At 41.7% G+C, this 23125-nt stretch overlaps 1 protein-coding gene across 1 annotated transcript in view; it reads left to right on the plus strand.

Annotated features, from left to right (window-relative positions):
- vps8 (VPS8 subunit of CORVET complex) overlaps positions 1-23125 on the plus strand; it is a 219927-nt gene that overhangs the window by 27827 nt on the left and 168975 nt on the right. Inside the window, exons 7-14 of the mRNA XM_056731464.1 lie at positions 2203-2327; positions 2786-2872; positions 2955-3022; positions 16027-16180; positions 19323-19382; positions 20544-20657; positions 20970-21050; positions 21154-21324. Of these exons, the coding sequence (XP_056587442.1) occupies positions 2203-2327; positions 2786-2872; positions 2955-3022; positions 16027-16180; positions 19323-19382; positions 20544-20657; positions 20970-21050; positions 21154-21324 (860 nt within the window). The remainder of the gene's footprint in view (positions 1-2202; positions 2328-2785; positions 2873-2954; positions 3023-16026; positions 16181-19322; positions 19383-20543; positions 20658-20969; positions 21051-21153; positions 21325-23125) is intronic.

Genomic DNA, 23125 nt, shown 5'->3' on the forward strand with positions numbered 1-23125 from the left:
ATGTGTCTGGGGATTGGGCGTGGTCAAGAGGTGGTGGCGCAGAGAATTGATTACTGATGGTGGTCGTTTTCTGTACAAAGAACGACACAAAATTGTCAGCTGTTAAGTCCGATGGAGGTGAGGGGGTAGGCGGGCAAAGAAGAGCAGAAAAGGTTTTAAAGAGAGCACGAGGGTCAGGAGAGTTATTGATTTTAGCGTGGTAGTACTGGGTTTTCGCAGAGGAGACATCCGCAGATGAGGAAGAGAGTATAGACTGATAAAGAGAGAGGTCGGTAGGTTCTTTTGATTTGCGCCACTTTCTCTCAGCAGACCTGAGAGAGGCGCGATGTTCACGGAGAACATCAGATAACCAGGGGGTAGGAGGAGATGCACGAGATGGCCTAGATCGAAGAAGGCATAAGATGTCTAAGCAGGAGGTTAGTGAGGAGCAAAGGGTGTGGGTGGCGGTGTTAGCATCAAGGAGAGAGAACTGTTTAGGGGGAGGGAGAGTGGCAGAGACTGCAGAGGATAAGCGGGAGGGAAAGAGTGATCGTAGGTTGCATCGGAATGTGACCAGTGGGGAAGCATGTGTAGTGTCTGGAGAAGTTAAATCGAGATCAAGAGTGATGAGGAAATGATCTGACTTGTGCAGCGGGGTGACCTGGGAGTGATGGGTGAAACAATGGCGTGTGTAGATAAGATCGAGTTGATTACCAGATTTATGAGTCGCTGAAATTGGGACCCGCTTGAAGTCAAATGACGCAGTCAGGTTGTTGAAGTCAGCAGCCTGTGGTTTTTCCAGGTGGATGTTGACGTCTCCAAGTACCACCAGAGGAGTACCGTCCTCGGGAAAAGATGACAGAAGCACATCCAACTCCTCCAGGAAAAGTCCAAGGTGCCCTGGGGGACGATAGATAACTACAACATGTGTTTTAACAGGGTGGATGACAATAACAGGATGAGATTCAAAGGCGGTGTTGTTGCAAGAGGGTGCCAGCTGTTTGAATCAGAATATACTGTACACAGCGAATTCGCCAGTATGATTGCACATTGTGTTCAGAACGACTCAAACATGAATGAACCAATTCATTTAAACTATTGCATTTTTCAGTCACTAACGAATATAAGAGATCATTGAATAATTTAAAGTGAACCACAGAGAATGCAAGATGTGAATGAGCTTTGCTTATTTTGTAAGACCAGTTAATTCAGTTGGCTATTGTGGGCTGAAAAGTCATTTTAGTTGAAAATGATAGAAAAGCTTTATTTGATAAAAAAAACATGTCTGGTTGGTTGAATAAAACTTAATATTTTTAATAGTTTTTTCTAACTCATTTGTCATTTTCATCTAATTTTATTAGAACTTCAAATATGTCAAAGTCACTCTGGTTAAGCCATCTAAAGGTAAGTGTGTAAACAAGATCAGGATGGCACCACCTCCGCCTCATTTTGAGGCAGAAAAAACCCAGTTATACCTATTTCTTCTACTTAATTTATTACCGTTCATTTGAATGCTCACCATAGTTTTAGTGTAAGAAAGTTAAAGAAAATGTTCTGAAAATAGTGCATTGCACCACAAGTCTCTGGTGACACCACACACGTCTTCCAAAGCGGGGGTTTGTGGCGTGTCAAGTAAAACGCTCATGCTGTTAGCATCATAGTGGATTTCAATGCAAGTTTTGACTTGCCTCGCTTAAAGTTGAACTTTATTAAAACTTTTAACAGCTTTACAAAACGATCTGACTTCTGAAATATGTGAGAATTAGCATTTTTAGTTCACTGGGGGTGTGAGAGATTGCGCCGGACTGGAGCAAATCACGAAACTACAGACTGAAAGAAAGTCAAAAGAATATTTGATTTGTTATGGGTGCATTAATTCACGTTTTTTCATCTTAACTCCCAACTTGCAGAGTGCCGAGTTTACTACACGTACTTATCTACATTCCACAGAATAGAAAAATCTCTTTCGGTTGACATTTTCATTCCGCCCAGCCCTAACTCTGAGTATGCTTTTCCAGCTATGGCATGTTTTTTTTTGTAGGAGTTTGGTATGGATGTTTGCACAGTGTTTACCTGTCTATGTTTTGCCTGCTGTTCCATTTAAGTATTATAAGTGCTAAACATGACTGTGTTACTGGTAATAAAGCTTGAAAGACTGTCCATAATCTGCACTCTTTTGCATTCTAATGCTGAAACGTGTGCTGGGGAATATTGTAATTTCAGATCAGAATCAGGCCCTGCGCTTATGTTTGGGAACCACAGCACTTGGAGCGGAGTATGGGGCAGTCTCAGCTCTCAGTATTAATCATGACTGTACAAGACTTCTGTGTGGCTTTGCAAAAGGACAGGTTATTTTCACATTTTTCATTTTACAGTTTCATGAATGTTCTCAGAATTACATTTTTATATTACAACTGCTGAATCCTTTATGACTAGCGCCTCATAAAGACTTGCAATCATAACAGGCCGGTAAAAATAATTCTTGCACTTCAGTGTTTGTCAAGCTGTGTATTGGAAAAGCTGTGACTTTGAGCAAGCTTCCACTCACTTCAGAGTGCTTTCTAATGTTAGCTTGCTATATCGTTGGCCTCTATTTTTAATCATTCTTCTCCAACTGTCTGCTTTGAGTTCCAATTCTGTAGAAAATGCTCACTACTTTAGATCCAACCATTTCTTACCTGACAAAAGCCTTACCCACAATTAGATATTCAATTTGTCTTGGAAAATGACACAATACAGATGTCGGCTGTAATTTCTTGTCACACATATTTTAAGGGGCAATTCTTATAAAATGTATTCTTATCAGATCACTATGTGGGATTTGGCCAATGGAAAGCTTCTGCGCACTATTACAGATGCCCACCCACCTGGTACTGCCATACTACATGTGAAGGTACTGCATTGCACTTCTATATTAATTTAAATTGTTGTTAATTGATTTTGAGTTAAGCACAAATGTCTCTTAATCTCGATAGTTCACAGACCTCCCAACGCTTGCCGTGTGTAATGACAGTGGTGGATCAGTGTTTGAACTGTCTTTCAGGTGAGAACTCATTCAATGTGAATATGTGAATATATGTAGGCTACACAATACAATACACTTTTATTTATAATGCACAAGCTTATGGTGTTGTTACTTTTTTAGTGTTATGCTTGTATAGTAGTCTTATGGCTTGTCCACACCGGGACGATAATCACATGCATTCATCGTCAACGTTTAACCCCTCATGACTAAACAAAAGGCGCTAATGTGAGTGTGGACACCTACGCAAGAAACGGCAGGCGCTGCATTATAAACTGGTCGCCGCCCATTGAGATTGCCGCTTTTGTTTACGTGCCTCAAGCTGCTGAAGTAACAGTAAAACACGACCTGGTGGTGCTCAAGCACACATTGACAAAGAGGAGACGAGACGAGATTATGCTTCTGCCACTCGCTTGTCAAACAAAGTAAGAATTACAGTTGAGAAGCGCCACCTTGTGTACCGGAATATTTCAGTTTTCATTTAGCATGTCAGGTAGTGAATTTGCCAGTGTGAATCGTTTCTCTTTAAAACAACAATTTATATATATTCATGTCAAATGAAACCTGTATATGATTATTTCTTCTTTGGAACATAAATATGTTTTGTGATATCTCAATAGTTTTATGCCCATAATGCAATGCATTCTAAACAAAATTTTCGTGGGTTTTTAAAGTTTGAAAATTTTGTTGGCCATTTAAGTCAGAGTTGCCACAGTGTGGTCTAAACTTATGGTCAGACACAAACAAGGAAAGAGATTTTAGGTTGTTCTTTTACATTATCACTGAAGGTGTTCTATTCTAATTTACATGTGCTCTTTATAAACTGTAACACAACACATCCTGCAAACTCCTTCCTGTCATTCATGTTGTATGGTATGTTTGGAGGATGTGAGCAGAGTCTTTAAAAATACAGATGAGTAAGAAAGCTTGAGGCCCACATGCTTTTCATGCCTTTAATCTGCACTGACCAACTGATCCTCATGCAGATCTTCAACATATATCTGGAGCAAAGTGAAGATCACCCCCCCCCAAAACAAAAATCACTGGATTTAGCGACTGAAGGACGTCTATGCACCTCACTATCAGCACTGGTGCCCTCAGGGCTGTGTACTTTCTCCACTGCTCTCTTCAATGTATACAAATGACTGCTGTAGTGTATTTTGGGGAACAATGAGTTTGATCACAGTAAAATACGGATAATTAATGATTGTTAACTATACCTATTTTATACACTTTTATCGGATTCAGCAGACCTATTAATAGCAACAAACTAGATTCACTCATCCACCATGTGATCAGCAGATCGTATATCAAATCTAAGAAATATTACTTTCCTGGCCTTGGAAACATAACACTCTTACTGTTGTACAGTACCGCTCCAGAAATTATAACGAAATCAAGCAGTTTAAGTGACGTTAATATGTGATAAGGAGACGCAGCAACAATTCAATTGTAGATAACAAATGCGGGTTAATTGACTATACTAAAACGGATTACGGCTTAAACGCAGCTGTTTAGAATATAGTTTCTATACTTGCATTGGTTTTCTTTAAGTGTGCTTGGACAGTGTCCTGATGGTTTTGATCCATCGGGTGCTTTCCGTGGAGCCGGATTTGCGGATGAGGTCAGGAACGAACTTTTCCTAAGTGACTGCCAAACAGGAAAAACTGTCTCCGAAGAGAGTGACAGGTCTCAGGAGGTGTTCTTGAAACTTCCGAACACTGAAGAGCCTCGTTTGCTCCGTTCACGGATGTTTTAACCCTGGGGGGTTCACGCCCCTCCAAGGTGGGCGATCCAATGCGATGAGATGATTTTAGCAGCAACATCAAGTTTCTTTGTTTCGCTATTAGCTCATTTGCATTTAGGATCATTTAGAAGTTTGGTGCTGTAAAACTCTTAGAATGACATAAAAGGAGTATTGTATACAACACATTACTGTGCTATACATCATCTTTCAAGGAATGAAGAGCGAAAAATTTAGATATAAAACATGCCAGGATTATAAGTACATTGGCCTGAAGTTTGTACAAGAATACAAATATAAACCGAATACAACTAAACACACATGCTTTTGAGGTTATAGGCGAGGCCGAATAACATGGGGACAAACATATAATGTGGAAATATAGAAGTATATCCTTTTAGACCATTATTTTGTGATAAAGGGAAAAGACAGACAATTTCAAGAGAAGATGAAAACATAGGCCACATTCCTTTTAGGCCATATGGTCCATCGTCCTTTGAAGTCCAAGGAGGGGTTTTAGAAACTATCCTGACCAAATTATGGATGCTTAAGAGGGGCAGTTGGATCAGACTTGCTGGCGCCGGTTAGACTCCTGCTGAGAGGTCAGGGTGTTTTACGATGCCCCAAATGGTCACCTTTGGTCTGGCCATATCCTACATATTCCCCCCTTCGGCCGACACGTTTTGCATAGAAACTTAGGCGGACGATGGTTGTTTGGATCATAATGGTCAAGGTGACAGGTGGGTCTTATTGGTCCTCAGTGTTGTGGTGCACTGGCAGTGGGTCGATCGCAATCAGGTCATGTTCGGGCTCAGCTTGCGTGTCTCTCTTCCGCTTGAACGTCCGAGGAAACACCGCTGTAAACTTGTTTACTGACTCCTGCATTCCAGGGGGTTGGTTGGTCCTGAGGTGGCAGAGGCCAGCACAGTCTGTACAAGGCTCAGCGGTACCAGGTATGGAGGAATCCTGTCCTTAGCGAGATTGTCCATACATGAGCTGTCACCAGTTGAGAATGTGGATAATCCTTCTGGATTACCAAAAAGAGCAGCTTCATGGAAATCACAGTCTGGTTAAGGAGGACACTGTGGGTGTTGAGGACCACCCCCATGCCCTTTAACAACTTTTCTTATGGTCTGCAGGGTTTCGCTTTGGGTTGTCAGTTGTGCTCTAAGATGGGGAATCTCAGTTTGGATCTCGTTCACATGTCGCCTGACAGTGGCTAGGCTCACGGGGTTGCTCCCTCAAAATGATGCCTGATGTAGGCCCTGGCGACACAATGTCTAGCTGGGGCAGTCCTCCAGTTTTTGAGGATTGGTTCTGTCTGTCCCCGGCTTATCCTTGTCCTGTACGCAACAGGGGAGAGTTTGTCAACAATCTCGTAGGGTCAAGCCCAGTGTGGCAAAAACTTCTTGGATAGCCGATGTGAGGCGGTCTGCAGTGGCCGGGTGAAATTGTAATACCAGACCCAATCACCAACATCCAGTTCCTCTCGTGATGCTTTCTGATCGTAGTATGCTTTCCGGCTTTTCGCACTTTTCTGGAGTTGCTGTTGGGCGAATTAAAACCCTTTTCTCAGATGCCCATTCAGCTCCTCTAGGTACTGGTGATTGGTGTAAACTTTGACCAGGTGGGAGTCTCCAGGCTGGTATAACAGGTGTAACAGCCCAGTCATCAGCTTGAAGGGATGCACACCGGTTGACCGATTTGGGTTGCTCTAATAGCCATAAGCACAAGGGGGAGTTTCACATCCCAGTCTTTCTGGTTCACTGCCACAAACTTTTTCAACATACCGACCACTGTCCGGTTGGTTCGTTACACTTGGCTGGATGAGATTAGATGATGACTGATATGGAGCTGGGCTCGTACACCCAATAGTTTACATGTCTCTTGCATAATCTCAGCTGTGAAGTGTGTTCCCCTGTCTGAGTTCACCCTCAATGGCAATCCAAACCTGGAGAAGACTAGGTTCATCAATAGGTTTGCTGTTGTTTGGGCTGGGTCGTTGGGTGCTGGAAGGCACTCTACCCACTTGGTAAAATGACACACAACCGTCAAGAAGTATTTGTTGCCCCTCGTTGACCATGGTAAGGGTCTGACCCAGTCGATCTGTAAGTTTTACCATGGGAGTGTTATTCCTCTGCTTTGCAGTGGGGCTCTGTGATTTGGGTTTGTCGGCTGGAACTGGCAGCAAACCAGACATCCCCTGACATACTCTGTAACATCTTGTTGCATGCCGGGCCAGTTTGCCACCTGTGTTAGTGTCGCATAGGTGGCTCTGATACCGTGGTGTCCGGCACACGGTGCGTCGTGGGCATACATTTGCATGACCCCCCTTTGGTACTGGGGAACCACAAGCTTTGGTGTTGTGAATTCATCAGGGACGTACCATAGTATGTTGTCTGTCACACTTAACGTGTGCTTCATGTCATGCAGCCGCTTGATGCCGGGTACATTAGCGAGGTCAGCAGACGTGATGGGGTAGGAGGAGGGGTCAGCAAGGTGGTTCAACATAGCTTGTGTGGTGTCATCAGAAGCTTGGAGTGAAGCACTGTCGGTGTTAAAAATCTGGGGAGCCAGTGATAGAGTTTGTGATGCTGGTATAACAGCATCAGCGAGGCGTTGGCTGCGTGTAACTGCTGCCACAGAAGGGGTGGGTGGGGGGGTCAAAGGCAGCCACGGGTCGCCATGGAGTGCACCTGCTTTCGCTAGAGCATATGTCTGGTCATTCAAGTCTTTGTCTTGGCCAGGTTGTTTCGAGTGCCCTTTTACCTTTTTCCAGTAGATAAGCATATCATGTTCCCTTGTGATAGCGTTGCATGATTGGAACAGGTGTTGATGCTTGACTGGCTTGTTGTTAGCAGTTCTGAACCCATTCTGTGTCCAGCCAGGGACATGGCATGTGAAGCTCAGTCTGGCGTAGTTTGAGTCCGTGCAGATAAGGAGTTCTTTGATGTTTTTAGCCGAGGCAATCTGGAGGGTGATCAGAAAGGCTGCCACTTCCGCCCACTGTGATGACTGTGGTCCCAGGTTGAGGTGTTTGGGTTGACAATGTTCGTTGTTCACCCACAAAACACCTGCTCCAGCCTTTAGGGTAGCCTGGTGGTTGTATGAGCACCCATGTACATAGGTCCTTGGCCCTTCCTTGGCATACATTTTCTTCAAACTACCTGTGACTGGTGGATTGTTGCAGCTGGGTGTCCACTGTCTCCGATGTTGTGGTTGGTGTGTCATCAGAGCAGCTCTGACATGCGGAAAGTCCATTGCCCAGTGCAGATCTGTGATTTTGAGCATACCGTGCTTCAATGTTGCATCCTTGGAGGGCCATCTACCAGAACGCTATTCGTGCGTTGGTAACAATGCCATCTCTGATACGTTGACTATTGAGGAACATGACAGGCTGGTGGCATGTTTTTATGATCACCTTCTACGCTCCAATGTAATTAGAGCATCGCTGAATTGCCCATACAGTGCAGAGCAGGGCTTTTTCACAGTCTGAATATTCCTTAATATGTCTAAAAACCCAGAAGTTCTGAGATGTTTGCAGGAGTTTAAATGTTCTATATGGCCTGTATTCGGCTAGACTGGGGTTCAATACCATGTGGTCCTTTGAGTAGTCCGACGTAGTTCACCTTGGTTCTACCCCATTGTCCCTTATGGAGAGCAATCTTGGCACTTGCTGTGGTTAGTTGGTCCAGAATGTGGTCCACCTATCTCCTTTAGGTGGTCGGCTACAGTCTTACTTTTCATGAGGACGTCATCTACGTAGATGAGATTGCCTCTTACTCTGGCATCTGGGCACGCTTTGTTGAGTAGATGTTGAATTCGGCTGGTGAGTTGGCATACCCAAAGGGGCACCATGTGAAGGTGTACTGTCGGTTTCCAAAGGTGAAAGCCAGCTTGTGTTGATCTTGCGGGTGCACCAGTATAGTCCAGAATCCTGAGGCTACATCAAGTGTAGAGAAGATGGTAGCCCCCCTTGTCCTGGGGATCTCTTGGTCCAGCTGAGTCATCGGCCATCGTGACAAAGTTACTTGTTGATTTTGTTTCCTGTAATCAATTGTTGGTCGCCACTTGCCGTTTGGACTCTAGGTTATAAGGACAGGCCAGATGGGTGCTGAGTAGGTGCTGTTGCAGGGCCGGATGACACCCTTTTCCAGCATAGAGTTGATGATCTCTTGTACTGGCTCATGTGAAGTAATGGGGATTTTGTACTGCCTGACATACGTGGGGGGAGCATTTGGGTGCGTGGGAATTCGTACCATATGAAGGTTGGTGAGGCCCCAGTCTAAAGAGTCTTTGGCAAATGACGCTTTGTACTTGTACAGGACCTGTCGAAGTTTTTGGAGGTCTTCTCTGTCCTGGATGGCATCTGCATCCTTCAGGATTTGTTTAACTTGTGCCTCAAATCCCGGATAAGGCTCCTCCATCTGTCTTGTTGACAGTTACAGGAGCAGTGACTTCATTGCCTTCACAGATGGGTTGGCTACAGACAGTGTACACTGAAAGATGGTCTTTGGTCATATCGGTCCTACACACCTGTCCTTTGGCCATCGGCATGACCGAGGCAAGTGAGATCATCAGGACGTGTGCTGTTAAAGCTGTGTTATCTAAGCTCCCCTCTGGAATCAATGGTGGTGGGATGGGGCCTATGACTGGTATGGTGAGTTCAAAGAAATGGAAATCTTGGCTCATTAACCATCCCACCCGGTAACCCTTCGGTAGTTTAATAGGTCTAGCTGTGCAGTAATTGAACAGGATGTACACTGCACGGGATGTAACTTCAGTGAGGGGTGTGGCTTCCAGGGTGAGGCCAAGCTCCACGCACTCCATTGATTGATGGAAGTAGGCTAGTATGTGTTTGAGAGTTTGGCCACACCGCATGTTGAGCCGAACAGAGACCCCTTTGGTGATTTCCCCAATGAGAATCATGTGCTCTTAGCTACAAAGGGAATGTCCGGTGTGTTCGGAGTGAGAGCTTTAAACAACGTGGGGCTGATGGCTGAATTATCTGCCCATAGAGACAACACAGTGTCTGTTATTGCCATGTCCTTCAGGTGGATGGCTTCCTTGACCAGAGGGCAGTAGCTGTCTGGGTCCTTGGCTGGCTGTAGGGTCCAGACCCTACAGTCCCCGAACTTGCGGCTGACCTTGAGTCGGTGTTCTCGAGACCGGCTGGAATTTGGCCATTGACCTCTGTGACCTGGCAATGCACTTCGACTGAGTTGGGTGAGGGGGATGGCAGTGGTTCTCGCACTTGAGCCCAGATTTTTAGCTGTTTAAAATCCATCAGTGGCTTGAAGCGATCTAGCAGGTCCTTGCCGATGAGGAGAGGATTAGTGTCCATTGGTGAGATGTACACAGGATGTACCAGACTCATGGGACCGATGGTCAGGTGTATGGGAGCTATTTGTTACAGTCGGACCTCAGTTTCGCTATATGACTGCACATTCAATGCACACCTCTGTGGCTTGAGAGTCCGATTCTGTTTCTTAAACCTTAAAGAAAGACAACTAACACAGCACTTTCTGGTACCTTTGGATCTTAATCGATGATTGACTGAAATGTTTTGTCTGGTTCTGGGTGATAGGCCGTCAGCTGGGGTATTATTTTGGCTTCTGAGTCTTTTGCTGTCAGGGAGGTTGTATCTGAGCTGGTGGGGGCGTTTGCAGATATCTGTGAATTGTCTTTAGGAGGAAGGCTTTCTAAAGGTTTGTTGATTCCCACCACTCGTAGTCACAAGGAATCTGGCTTATCCTTGTTATTTGCTAGGCCCCTTTTTGACCAACCCCCTTAGTATCTTCAGGATCTCTGCTGCCTCTGAGGTCCCTGTACTGTCCTGCTCTGGAGAACAGTGATGTTTGGACAGGTCACAGGGGTGTTGAGGTGCATTCCTCTGGTGACGGTTTGGGCTGGTTGCCCTTGCTGGTGCGGATCGGTGATCGCCCCTTGGGTCGTACCATGAACTTGGTCTGCTCCAGGGCCTCTTGGGGCGTCCTGTCTGATGCTTAAAAAGTACTGACAGGAAAATCCCTTGCCTCTCTGTGGATAGGCCTAGGATTGTGACGTGGTTGGGAGCCCTCTAGAGTCCGCTCGGGGTATTGCTCAGAGACAGGAATTATGACAGGATTTTTATAGTCATTTCAGAGGCAGTCTTGTGCTTTATATAAGCCTTATGGGCTAGATCCCGCAGCTGTTGAGTGGTCATGGTGTGGGGGCATGCCGTGTCTCCTAAGTGGTGGCTCACGATAGGATGCAGGTTGCGCAGGAAAAGAGTTCTAAAGTTAAAATCCTCTTCCATCTCTGGCTCATTTCTGGCCCCGAAGTAGGTTCGTCTCAGTCTGTTGTAATACTCAATTCAATTCAATTCAAGTTTATTTATATAGCGCTTTTCACAATGTGTATTGTTTCAAAGCAGCTTTACAGGGGCAAACAGGAAAAACAGAAAAGTTAAAACACAGCAGAGTGCATGGTATTTATACAACGAGTAAGTTCATTCTAATAAATAACATCTAATTTCTAAATAAATAAATGAATGAATAGGCCTGTGGGGTTTCGAGGCGGCCCTGTTTAAGGTCCATGGCAGCAACCAGTCCCAGTTCAGACTCTGGGTCAGAAAACTCCCTTATTAGCAGTTGTTTGTAATCCCCTTTTACAGTGTCTGACTGCCGGTCTAGGAAACTACGCACCTCACGACTGGATGTAATCCTGAGCAAGTAAAGCCTGTCTCTAGTGGAAACATTTGCCATGTTTTGAAGATGAAAGTTAATATCCTGCAGGTAAACGTGTACGTCGTGTCCTCCTGCAGGGTTTTGTATAAACGTGGGGATGTTTCTGGCTAGCTTGTCCAGGTCCTTGGGAGCCATGCTGTGGGTTTTTGTAGGGATTCTCTGGAGACACTCCCATCCCTCAGTGGCGGTTAAGGGCTCTTGGATGCTGGCAGTTGATGTTTTAAACCGCAGGCTATCAGCTTCCGCCCTCTCGGTGGGTACTTGGCTGGGAAATCTGGTCCTGCTTGCCGGGGGAAGGTCGGTAGTGTAACCCTCCCCCTTTCGTTCAGCTTGAAACATATAGGCGTATTTTAGTTTCCTTTGCACGGTATCAAATTTAGACTGAAGTTGGTCGTGTTGCTGAGCCAAGGCTTGGGCTTCAGCTCGGGCTGATGAAATTGTCTCTCAGAGGCTTTGAACTTTGCCTCCCTCTCTTTCAGTTCAGTTTCAGCCCATCATGATAGAGTCTCTGCTTTCTGGAGCTTGCATTCTAGGTCCTCGCTTCAACTGGACAATGAGGTTATGGGCTAGGGTACCAATGGCCTTGGCCAGCTCCTTGTGGGCGTAGCTTTGTGTTGGATCTTGAGCCATCAACTGGTCCAAGTTGTCATCCAGCTGCTCACGTCCAAGGTCCTGTAGGTCCTTGGTCGCCTCGGGCAGGAGGGCGTCTGTCATTGCCCTCAACCAGGCCTCTAGCTGGTCCCAGTGGGAGGCAGGGCTGGGTGATTTGGACATACTGGCGCTCTGGGGGTGAGAGAGAAAAGCACAAAGGGCCAATGCAAGTCCTTACAAGTTTAGTGAGCTCTATAACACTTATATGCTATGTGTTGTGCAACTAACTGAGGTTAACAGTCAGTGGCGCAATCAAACACTATTTACTATTTAGTCATTTGACAGACGCTTTTATCCAAAGACTCATTACAGGGACAATCCCCCTGGAGCAACATGGAGTAAAGTGTCTTGCTCAAGGACACACTGGTGGTGGCTGCTGGGATCGAACCAGCAACCTTTTGATTTACCAGTACAGTGGTTTAACCCACTAGACCACCAACACCCACTAGACCACTAAACACCTATTTATCCTACCGGTGAATTGGCAGGGTGAATAGAAGGTGTGTGAGTGAGTGTGTGGGCACAGGGAAAGAGTTTGAGTAAATGTGTTGATGGGTTTTAAACTTAGGGTGTCATTCTAATGACCGGGGTTGTTTACTTCATCAACATATTACTGAGAATTCCCTGATGGCTCATGCAGGTTCAGTCTTCCAGAATACAAAAAGTAAAAAAAAAAAAAATCAATAACTAAACAAAAATAAAGAATTAGTAAAGGGGAAAGAGAGTGTTGCTTAACTTGCCTCCGCTGGTTGACAACACTAGGGTTATGACAGGGCCTGCAGGTAGGGGGTAGTATAGTGTCATATAGCCCAGCCAGGCGGCTAAGCTCAAAACAACAGGGAAAAGCTTAATAGTTTAAAAGCGGGGTAAGGGAGTCTTCCTACTTCTCTTTCTGCCTATAGAAAATCCGTAGGGGCTGTGCCGTATTTGCATAAACCTGGCGTGAAGTGAGGGCTTCCAGGTGGGTTCCAGGTAAGCAAATCCAACTCTCCAGGCTTTCTGGACACACAGCGGCAAACAACCCAAACCCCTCGCACAACATGTCAGTACCAAGTGGATGACCAGTTGGTGGGCACAGAGAAAAATTTGGGTTTTACCCGGGGGATGCCACTCACAACAGACTTAGCTCTTCTTCCCGCTAAATGGCACTTTCCGGCGTTATATACCCCAAAATTTGCTTCAATGCGCCAGCGCTATTGGTCCCCCACTAAGCATCGAAGTGCCAGGGGCTGAAAGTCTCCCTGTGTGCCGTCACCTAGAGTCGGGGACCGAGGTATCTGAACAATCCACCACCAGTGCCAGGCACGCCAAGAGAGCCGGATCTGCTCACAGGTACTGAGGAGAGCCGTCACTTCGATACCCAGGTGCCCTATGGTAAATGCTACCTATAAGGAAACACGAAAGCTGAACAGAGACTTAATGGCCTAGCTGGAGATACACAGAGATGGGCAAACCAAAACGGTAAAGGGGAAAACCTCCTCAAATCAAATTTAATTAAAAAGAAAACCAAATTGTGAATTCATTTTAAAATCAAATTATTAAATATTTATGCATGTTTCATCTTAGGATAGGATAATAGTTCTATATTTGAAATAAATATAAAATTACTTGCAGGTGTATATGTAATTTTACAATTATTTCATCATATACAGTGAAAGAATAAGAAAAGCTGTGTTAGCCTATAGCTTGAGTTGCGAGGTTTCTCTGAATAACAGCGCTGTTCAGAAGATGTGGTGTTTGAACTATTGCCAAGTTTGACAAGCACTTTGCTCCGCCCACATATTCTATAGCCAATCAGGACATGCTCATGGACTTTATTAGTGGCACCTGTGCCCATATTCTTCTTACTTTGTTTGGTGGACCAAGTGGAGGACTAAGGCGTTTTTCCTTTGTGTTCATGTGTGCGTGAATGATTATGTAAGTTATGTTAAGATTCTTTTATATCTTAATTGGAAGTTAATTATTTGACTGTTTAATTAAATGTAAGTTTGTTCTGTACAATTTATATTCTTAGTTATTCATGTACCGAATACTTCTTTGTGATATTTATTTTTCTCTTTAGAAATCACACACAAATCTGTAGCGAATGGAGCTACACTCAATAGTGGAAATACGTCACCTCCACTCGAAGCCCAAGCGGATATAGGTCACCTAATTCTGACCTCTACCCGGAAGTAATTTATGAAACGGCTCTGTTTTAATGGCAATGAATACTTGTAATGTTTTAATGCTACAAAATTATTGTTTAAATGTTATTAAATACCTTTAATGTTACTAAATCCAAACATCATAATAGTTGGCAGTGAACAATAAATTAAACATCAAATAAATTATTTTTATATCAGAATAATATATAAATAAGAAAATAATAAATAAGAATAAGAATGTGAACACAAATAATTTAGGACAAAATAACATACAAGACAACCACGGTAAAATGTTGAATATTTTCCATAAAGTAAGTTTGAATTGTTATGAGTAAAAAAACTATATTGACAAAACACATCAACTGCAAGTAACACACACACACGTCCATCATCACAGTTAATCATTGAATTATTTAAGAATTTACATGAGAAATTACATTTAAACCATCTCCTCATATGACGTTTTAACGTTAACTAACAGTAAATAAAGATCAACGAATGTGCTTCTCCTTCTTTCTTTTTAATGTCAGGTCGCAGACCAACATGTTTAGGTGTATATCGCCACCTACGGTACTGATGTGTGTAACATCATAAAAAAAAATCTGATTTTCAAACCTGTATTTTATAGAAATTCATGCAACATAAGCTAACATTGGCGAGACATCAAATCGATCGTCAAAAATATATTAACCCATCGTGTTTGTTCATCCTTTTTGCATAATTTCACGGAAGCCATATGCGTTGTGCTTGCATTGCACGTTAAGACGTCGTCAGTAGTGTAGGGATACCGAGGTAAAATTACCAGAGTTAAAGTTCAAACTTCTAAAAGCCCAGCGACGCCAATTTGCCCCTTCTTTATTATTGAGTGGATGTGACGTATTTCCTGTTCGAGAGTGGAGTTCCATTGGCTTCAGACAGACCCCTCTCACATGTGCTGGGATATATTATAAATTGTACAACTTAATCTGACTAGACTGGATTTGTTCTCATCGACAATCCCATTGGTTTCAATCTTTGCTTTCCTGAAATTCTACAGAACAAGTGCATTTGCAGCCGACTAATGAGAACTTTGTATAAAAGGTGTTTTATTGTATATGAACTGATTTGAGGACTGTGCAAATTACTTGCGAGCGCGCGTCTGTAGAAAGCGTCACACGGGGCTGCCTTAAGTAAGTATGACCTAAAAAAATTCTCGGTCGGGCATTGTGGGCGTCGCCCATTAGGCATTTTGCCGTAAAATGCAGTATTTTAAAAGCGCAATGGAGAATCGCTGTGAAACTTGGTTAATCAAATAAAGTAAAGATATAGACCATAAGCCCTGGCTTTCGGATGTGGTGGCATATAACCGTAATTCATTGAGAAAGTGAGAATTAGAATCGCACAATTAATCGGCACAGCTCTAGTATAATGTTTACAGATAGCGGAGTATGGTGACCTACATGATTATTATTTATATTGTGCAACCGTTTTGGTATGGCATTATATAATATTTACTATATTTGAAACTTTATTGCTTGTCATTACTTTTGGGTAAGATATTGTAAAGATGATTTTTATTAGTATTTTATATATCTATCGATGTTTCTGTGAAATGAATTTTGCTTCCGGAAAGTCGTGGAAATTGTTAACTAATAATGAATTATAGAAGGTCCCTTATTGTACCTCATAGTGTTCTGGAGAGACACATCCCATAGTATTGTTGACTATTTTCCACAAGTCAAAAAAGTCTACCTCTCATTTTTGGTCTCTTTCTAGGAGGGTGATGGGAATGAGGACATGTGAATCGAGGTGTTTATTCAGTGGTTCTAAAGGGGAAGTTTGCTGTGTTGAGCCTCTTCATGCTGGACCTGAACTGAAGCACCATCCAGTCACACAGTATTCTCTACTGGCTTTGGCTTCACTCACTAAGGTAAACTCATTTATACATTAAACCTCTTTTTTGCACATAGCTGCAGAGGTTTAAAGTTTTGTAGCACAGGCCAAATAGTTTTAGCACAAGCACAAAAAGTGTGGTTCATCACATTAATAGGCAGGTAAATGACAAAGGACATTAATGTTACATACTGTGGATCAATTAGGCCTATTTCATTTTTAGTTTTTCCCAAATTTGATTTACCTTTTTAATTGTTTGGAGTTCTGTATTTTCAATGTTTAAGTATACAATATCACATACGTTTGTCCATAAACAAATAGTATACTATAGTGATTATAATATAATAATTATTTCACAAGTGATATTCTTGGGACTATAGTATTCAGTATTTTTTAACTCTACTATAGTAAAAAATATTACAGTATACTATAGTGTTTATTACAGTTTAATACATTTACTACAAGTAAATTATTTTTTTCATCTGGTTCCAATTAAGCATGTATTTTGGCGGGTTGTCCTGCAGGCACTTCACTGTGTGTTTGAGGCAGCATTATACAAATAGTCTGTGCTTTCCAAAGGGGACATATCGCCCTCCGAAGGGGTCTTTGGAAAAGGGACACCACAATAAACATCACTCAAAATAAAGAGAAAATGACATTGTTTTTATTTCTACTTTTTCTAAGTGAATTCTAAACGGACACATTAAGAGGTAAAATAGAGACTTTAAGAACGGTGTGATCAAATGCATGTCCTCCTGAGACGCCACATCTTTAAAAGTCCAAAACGCTGATACATTCAATACAAAATGTCATGAAAGGGCACAAATACTGGATGCAATATTTGTGTGCATGTTTTAATATATGGCCTATAAGTAACAGCAACAAAACTGTATGAAAACACACAATAAATAACAGAAATACAAAATAACAGAAGAAATGAGGATATTGTAAAAAACTGGCCCGCATCCTATTTATAATTTTGGAATCTGGCCCTCAAAGAAAAGTAGTTGAAGAGCCCTGGAGTAGGGAAAAGGGATGATCATAGGGATGATCATAAGGATGAGTCACGAATTATGAATATTCGATTCATTTTTTTATTATAGAATTTCGAATAGTGTGTGCGATCTTAAAAAAAACGCTGTGTTTTCATGCGTAACGTGTTCATGTAACCAAAGGGTGGCGCTGCCAATATAGACGCACCTTAAACCTAAAGCCTGTCAATCAAGAGACAGTAGCAAAAAACATTTTCACACAACAATTGTTAATGAAGTTATGCACACTGTAGACCCGCGTGGCATAATGGATACGATAAATTGAGACGGTGACAAAAATGAGTTCTGTGTGGGGCCCTTTACTGAAATGAATAAGAATAAAGTGCAGCGCGAACTCTGCAATGCAAAGCTGGCTTATCGTGGATCAACAACTACGGTGCACAATCATTTGAGTGCACAGGTCAGCAATCAGTTGCTAGTTTTATGGTCAGACCAACCAATTTGAATGCCAGACGGGTGGAGCAAATAACTGCTTTAATTACTAAGATGATCGCTAAGAGTATATGGGATGAATTCCGACTCAAAATGATTAACAAATACACGCACAGTCATCCGTGAACGTGTTACACGTTACATACGATTCACAAACAAATGCCTTATGATTTGATTCTGTGAAATTTAGATTTGAATAAACACGAAGCGATTTGTACAAATAGAGGCAGATTTGTGATTGCAATGTTTTATTTTATGTTCATGTATAATGATTTTGCGCATACCAATGAGAAGTTGTCCATTTGTGTATCCTGCAAAGCGTGTCCATTTATCCTGTTCGGTTCATTCGGATTTTGAGACTTTCTTTACGAGGTTTTGCATTGGACAATCCACACACAGGCAACTGCAGATCCATGCGCAACCGTGCAAAAAATAAGAACTACCACTAGATGGCAGGCTTACGGAAACCATAGGTGTTGGTCCTATCATAAGAATATCATCAAAAAGTTAATAAGTACGGTCATTCGTTTGTTAACATATAAATGTTTCAGCGCGTTATCTTAATGTATAGCTTGATGTAAGATTGTCTATTCCATAATAAATAAAGCAGTGTGTGGTCACGGATTTAAAGCTTAAATGGTCCCTCTCTTTCCGTTTATGTGTGTGTAATTCTGTAAATGCGTCCATGTGGGGAAGGGGTGCGAATTTCGAATAATCTTCGAATATTATTTTTGCGTTAAATGCCCATCACTAGGATCACTTCTTAATGGAACGCAGGGAGTGAAACGTTCGTAAAATATACTTCAAACTACTCTGTTGATGAAGTTCATGTGTTTATGGCCCTCGTATATTGAGAGACAGACAAATCCATGACTGCCACGCTTGTGACATGTTAAACTAATCTACTCATTGACACGCAAAACATAGAAGAGGAAATATTTAAATAATAGAACTCCGCTTATGTGATTCCTTCCATGTTTTCCCATATCGCTCAGATCATAGGGCTCTAGATAAATGGACTTGAAAATTAGTTTTAATCGCAAAAACTAAATAAAAGAAAATAAATAGTGGTGCACCATTAGTTAACTTCACACACGAACAAGCACAAACGCACTTCACACAAACAATCGGCTCTAAAACTCATTCAAATCTTATAACAATATAACATATATGTCTCATTGTGCAGCATTGCCAACTTTAATAGTGCTGTTTCCTGGCAGTTTTCTCACACATGATTGCATTTGACTCAAATTGTGACAAACAGTAACCTTTTTATTTTTATGTGCTGGTTTATTCAGGGTGCATTTTATTTTATTTTATTTTATAGGTATGATTAGTCTGTTAGATGGCTAATAGATTGTATAAAATCATTCTGATGACTTTGCTTGCTTGTTTGGCTTGCTTTTGTTTTTTAGGAGACCTTAAAGCTTACCTTGTTTCACATCTTAATATTTCTATTGAACACTTGTCTTGTTCTGTAACATAGACTCGTAAGTTTCATTCCTATCTTCATTTAATAATGCTAATGATTATAATAATGCTAATGATATATATATTTTGTCCAAAGCAACTACAAGAATTAGGAAACAAATCAAATGCTAGATGCTTAAATGTAATTATGGACCACCAATCCACACAGGGCCCAACCAAGCACTTGGTCAGACTTCAGTTTTATATAACCTATGTTTTTCACAGATTCTGCTGTTAGGACTAAGGCCTTCACTTAAAGTCTGGCTGACTTTTCCCTATGGCAAGGTACAGTATACTGTCTTATTCTCACGATGTGTGTGTCTGTATTTACTTTGGACTAACAATCAACAATGAATATTAATACATGTTTAATCTCTTATTTAAGAATTACGGTAGTATTTGACTGTTTATGTACTGCTTGTCTTTGATGTCTACAATGTAAATGGCTGCAGTTCTGATTGCATTTATCTGGTTGTTAACTTTCAAGGCCAAAGTATTTTCAGCTAGATGCTGATCTTTAGAGCTCTTCATCAGCAAAGATTACAGTGGTCTGTTTACATATTATACAGATCTAACAGTACAGTACAGACCCACATCAAAGAAACAACCTACACATGTGTACACTCATACCTCACACAAATCCTTGATAGTTGGTTTTCAGGGTTCTCGGCACAGATACTCATTCTATATTATTTTTTTCTTCTGTGGAATCAGGAAGGATGTTTACACTGCCTTTTCATACAATAAACACTGCAGCGTCCATGTTTACAATACACACTTCTGCATGTTCTGGAACACACTGATGTTTCATTATTTTTTATTATAGCTTTTGTGATACAATTGGGCTCAAAATGATTCCACCCCTTAGTTAATATGGTCAAAGAAAGGATGTTAAATAAATCTGCAATGCTAATCCTTCAAATCTCTTCTTCAAAAATGTTACAAGAATCAAAGCTTTTATTGGAGAATGAGAAATTTTAAATAGTGGGATGTCATTATGACAAAAAAAGGTTTAGATTTTTTATCTGTTTATGTTTGCTAAAATCCATGGTGCCATCTATATGAAGAAGACATCTAGGATCTTTAACAGAAAATTAGGCCCAAAATATGAATGATTCAGCAGTAGATTTAACTTCACACATGGGATACTTTTCCCATCTTGAGTGTTTGCTGCCCAAAATGCTAATTTGTTAAATTCATCTGACCAGAGTGTGTTTAAAAAGTAATGTACACTTCTGGAACTTTAAATGGGAGAGGTTCTTTGGCCGTATTCATTTAATTGCGTACCTAGCCCAATTAAATAAAAAAAATCAGAAAGCATCAGCAAGAGTGGCAATGAAAAACATATAATGCTAACATGGAAAGTCCATCTAAAGTTGCAAACTAGGTCTTTAATCGCAGAGTAATTTTATTTCTATGTATCTAATATAGAACTTACTGTTTTAGATACAGATGGATCCTACCAGTGTCCCCTTGTTAGCGTGGCAGTTTGTTGCAGTACAGAAAACAATCAACCCCATTCTGGCTTTCTGTAGAGGAGACACCATCCATTTTCTGCTGGTCTGTTTCATTGCATAATCTAAATAAAGTTAAAAACTTTTTTATAAATAAAAAGTGAAATGAAAGCGTAAAATGTGTAATTTCTGCAAAACAATACTACCATAATACTGCATTTGTAATTAAGAGCTTGCATGGTATAGACTAAGACTAACACTAACAATATAGAGTCATTGAACTAAAATGTGCATTTACAGTGGATGAAAAGGGCACTGTACATTTATACTTTTGTTCAGTGCTGCAGAAATTTCACCACCTTTACTTAGAATCAAAAAATATCAGATAATTGAGCAACTCTCTTGTTTTGGTGCTCAGGTTAAAAAAGATGAGTCTGGGACTATCCATGTCATCAAACAGAGGCAGTTTCAACTCAACTGTGATCCTATTAGTTTAAGCGTGAGTTAAATATTTAGTATGTTCAGTCATTCAGTTAAAGGAATAATTTCAGTTTAATTATATGGTAATGTAAAGTTTCACATTCACTTCTTTTTTTTTGCAGTGGATAAATTCCCATACACTTGTATTAATGGACAGCAGAGAAAAGCTGCGTGTAGTGGACAGGCCCAGTCAGGAGGAACTGGAGGTGGTGGACATGACTGAGCTGCAACTGGTCTATAACAGCAGCAATTTCAAATCCCTTGCTACTGGTGGAAATGTCAGCCAAGCACTGGTAGGTTAGGTCACTAGATTATTTAAGAATTTGGAATTTGTTTGATGGTGTTGAACAATTATCACAGGGTTCCTACATGTTTTGGAAAAGTATGGATATTTTTTTTCCAGTTCTGCATTAGTATGGAAAAAAGGAAATTGAGTATGGAGAGAATTAGGAATTTCTGATAATAAATGTATTTTTTTGAAGTTAGGAGCATATTTCGAGCGTTTCCAAAAGATCTACCCTAGACAAAATCTGCTGGAGGACTGTTTGCTGTGATTGTATGTATGAAGTGAAGAATAGAGAGAAAAAAGTCTCTCTATATCACCTGAAGTAGTAGGGAGATTACCAGCCCACCCCTCAATTTCTCCTGCTTCACTTTTTTCCATATAAATGTAACGATGCCACTCATCTGCAGACACCTTGCTCAAAGCAGGGACAACTTCGATATAATCTTTAATTTCATATTTGAAACCAGAGACCTTGGCTGGATCAAAGATTGGGAGGGCTTTGAGTAGTGCAATGCAAGGATGTCACTCCATCACAGCCTGTAACTTTACGTAATATTCTGCCATTGCTTCCTTAAACACCTGTGAACAACTGTGCCGCTCTTCGTCATTTAACTCCTTCAGTTGATCTCTAGTGTGGGGACGCCAGTCCTCAGCCTCTGCGGTAGACCCTAACTCAAGTAAATGCTGTGGTCCTCCAGCTGTCTATAGATGGTAGTAGCTACTGGTCTGGAAGATTCTTCCAGTTTTGTGAGGGTGGTAAGTATGTCAGAGCTGTGCTCAACAATGAAGGTGGCCTGGACTTTCAGAAGCTTTCTGCTCACCTCCAACAGATCCCGCACAGCTTTGGAGAATGGCGGCAATGTTGCTGTGAAGTCATGCAAGGTTTCCATGTTTTCGGCCAGGTATTGAACCAGTTTTATCCATGGTCCTAATCTTGTCTTGACAGCAAGCACTGGCATGAGAGGAGACAAGCCCTGTTGCATCATGAAGTCCCTCAATTAAAGACTACGTCTGGGTGCCTGGCGGGAAAACTCTTTTCACCAAACCACACATCTGATTGAGTTCTCCAAAGGTGTCTGGAAACACTTCAAAAACTAATTGCAGCAGGTGTGTCAGACAAGTCATCTGTCTGGCATTGAGAAAGAGTCCACAGAGAATTATGTAACTTGCAGAATCTTTGACAAAACAACATACATCATTGAAGCTGGTATTGTTGAAGTTAAGACAGGAGATGACAGCCTGTGAAACAGTGCTGAAATTAACCTTATCTAAAAAATGATATCTGCTGCAAGAGGTGGTTTGAGCACTGGCTGGAGGAGAATAGCGAGGACACAACGGTCACAAGCGTCTGCTGTTTCATCTGCAATTACATACACGGGGCTTTCATGTACAGCCTGCTTGATATTCTCCAAATACTGAGGAAATAATTGTGGAAGGTAGTTAGAGTGTACATGAGACCTGGAATTGCCCCTCCCTGTTTGCAATACTTTGGAAAAAATGCCGCGAAAAGTTTTTTCAAGAGGGATGTCCGCTTCTATGAGAGTCTTCATAAAATCAAAGATGATTTCCTTTTTCTCTGCTGTCGAAGGCATCTTTGACATGCAGGATGACAGAGTCTATGCTCTAAATGATGCTGGGGGAAAGTATTTAATCAGAGTTCACTTAAAGAATGAATGAAAAATATATGAAATAATTTCTTTGAAAGCAGAGGCTTAGTTCTCGGAAGTCTCTCTCTCTCTCTCTCTCTCTCTCTCCCTCTCCCTCTCTCTCCCTCCCTCTCACTTCCGGTGTGACAGTTGAGTGTGAGC

Source organism: Triplophysa dalaica, chromosome 2 (genome assembly GCF_015846415.1).
Source record: "Triplophysa dalaica isolate WHDGS20190420 chromosome 2, ASM1584641v1, whole genome shotgun sequence".
NCBI classification, from domain to species: Eukaryota; Metazoa; Chordata; class Actinopteri; order Cypriniformes; family Nemacheilidae; genus Triplophysa; species Triplophysa dalaica.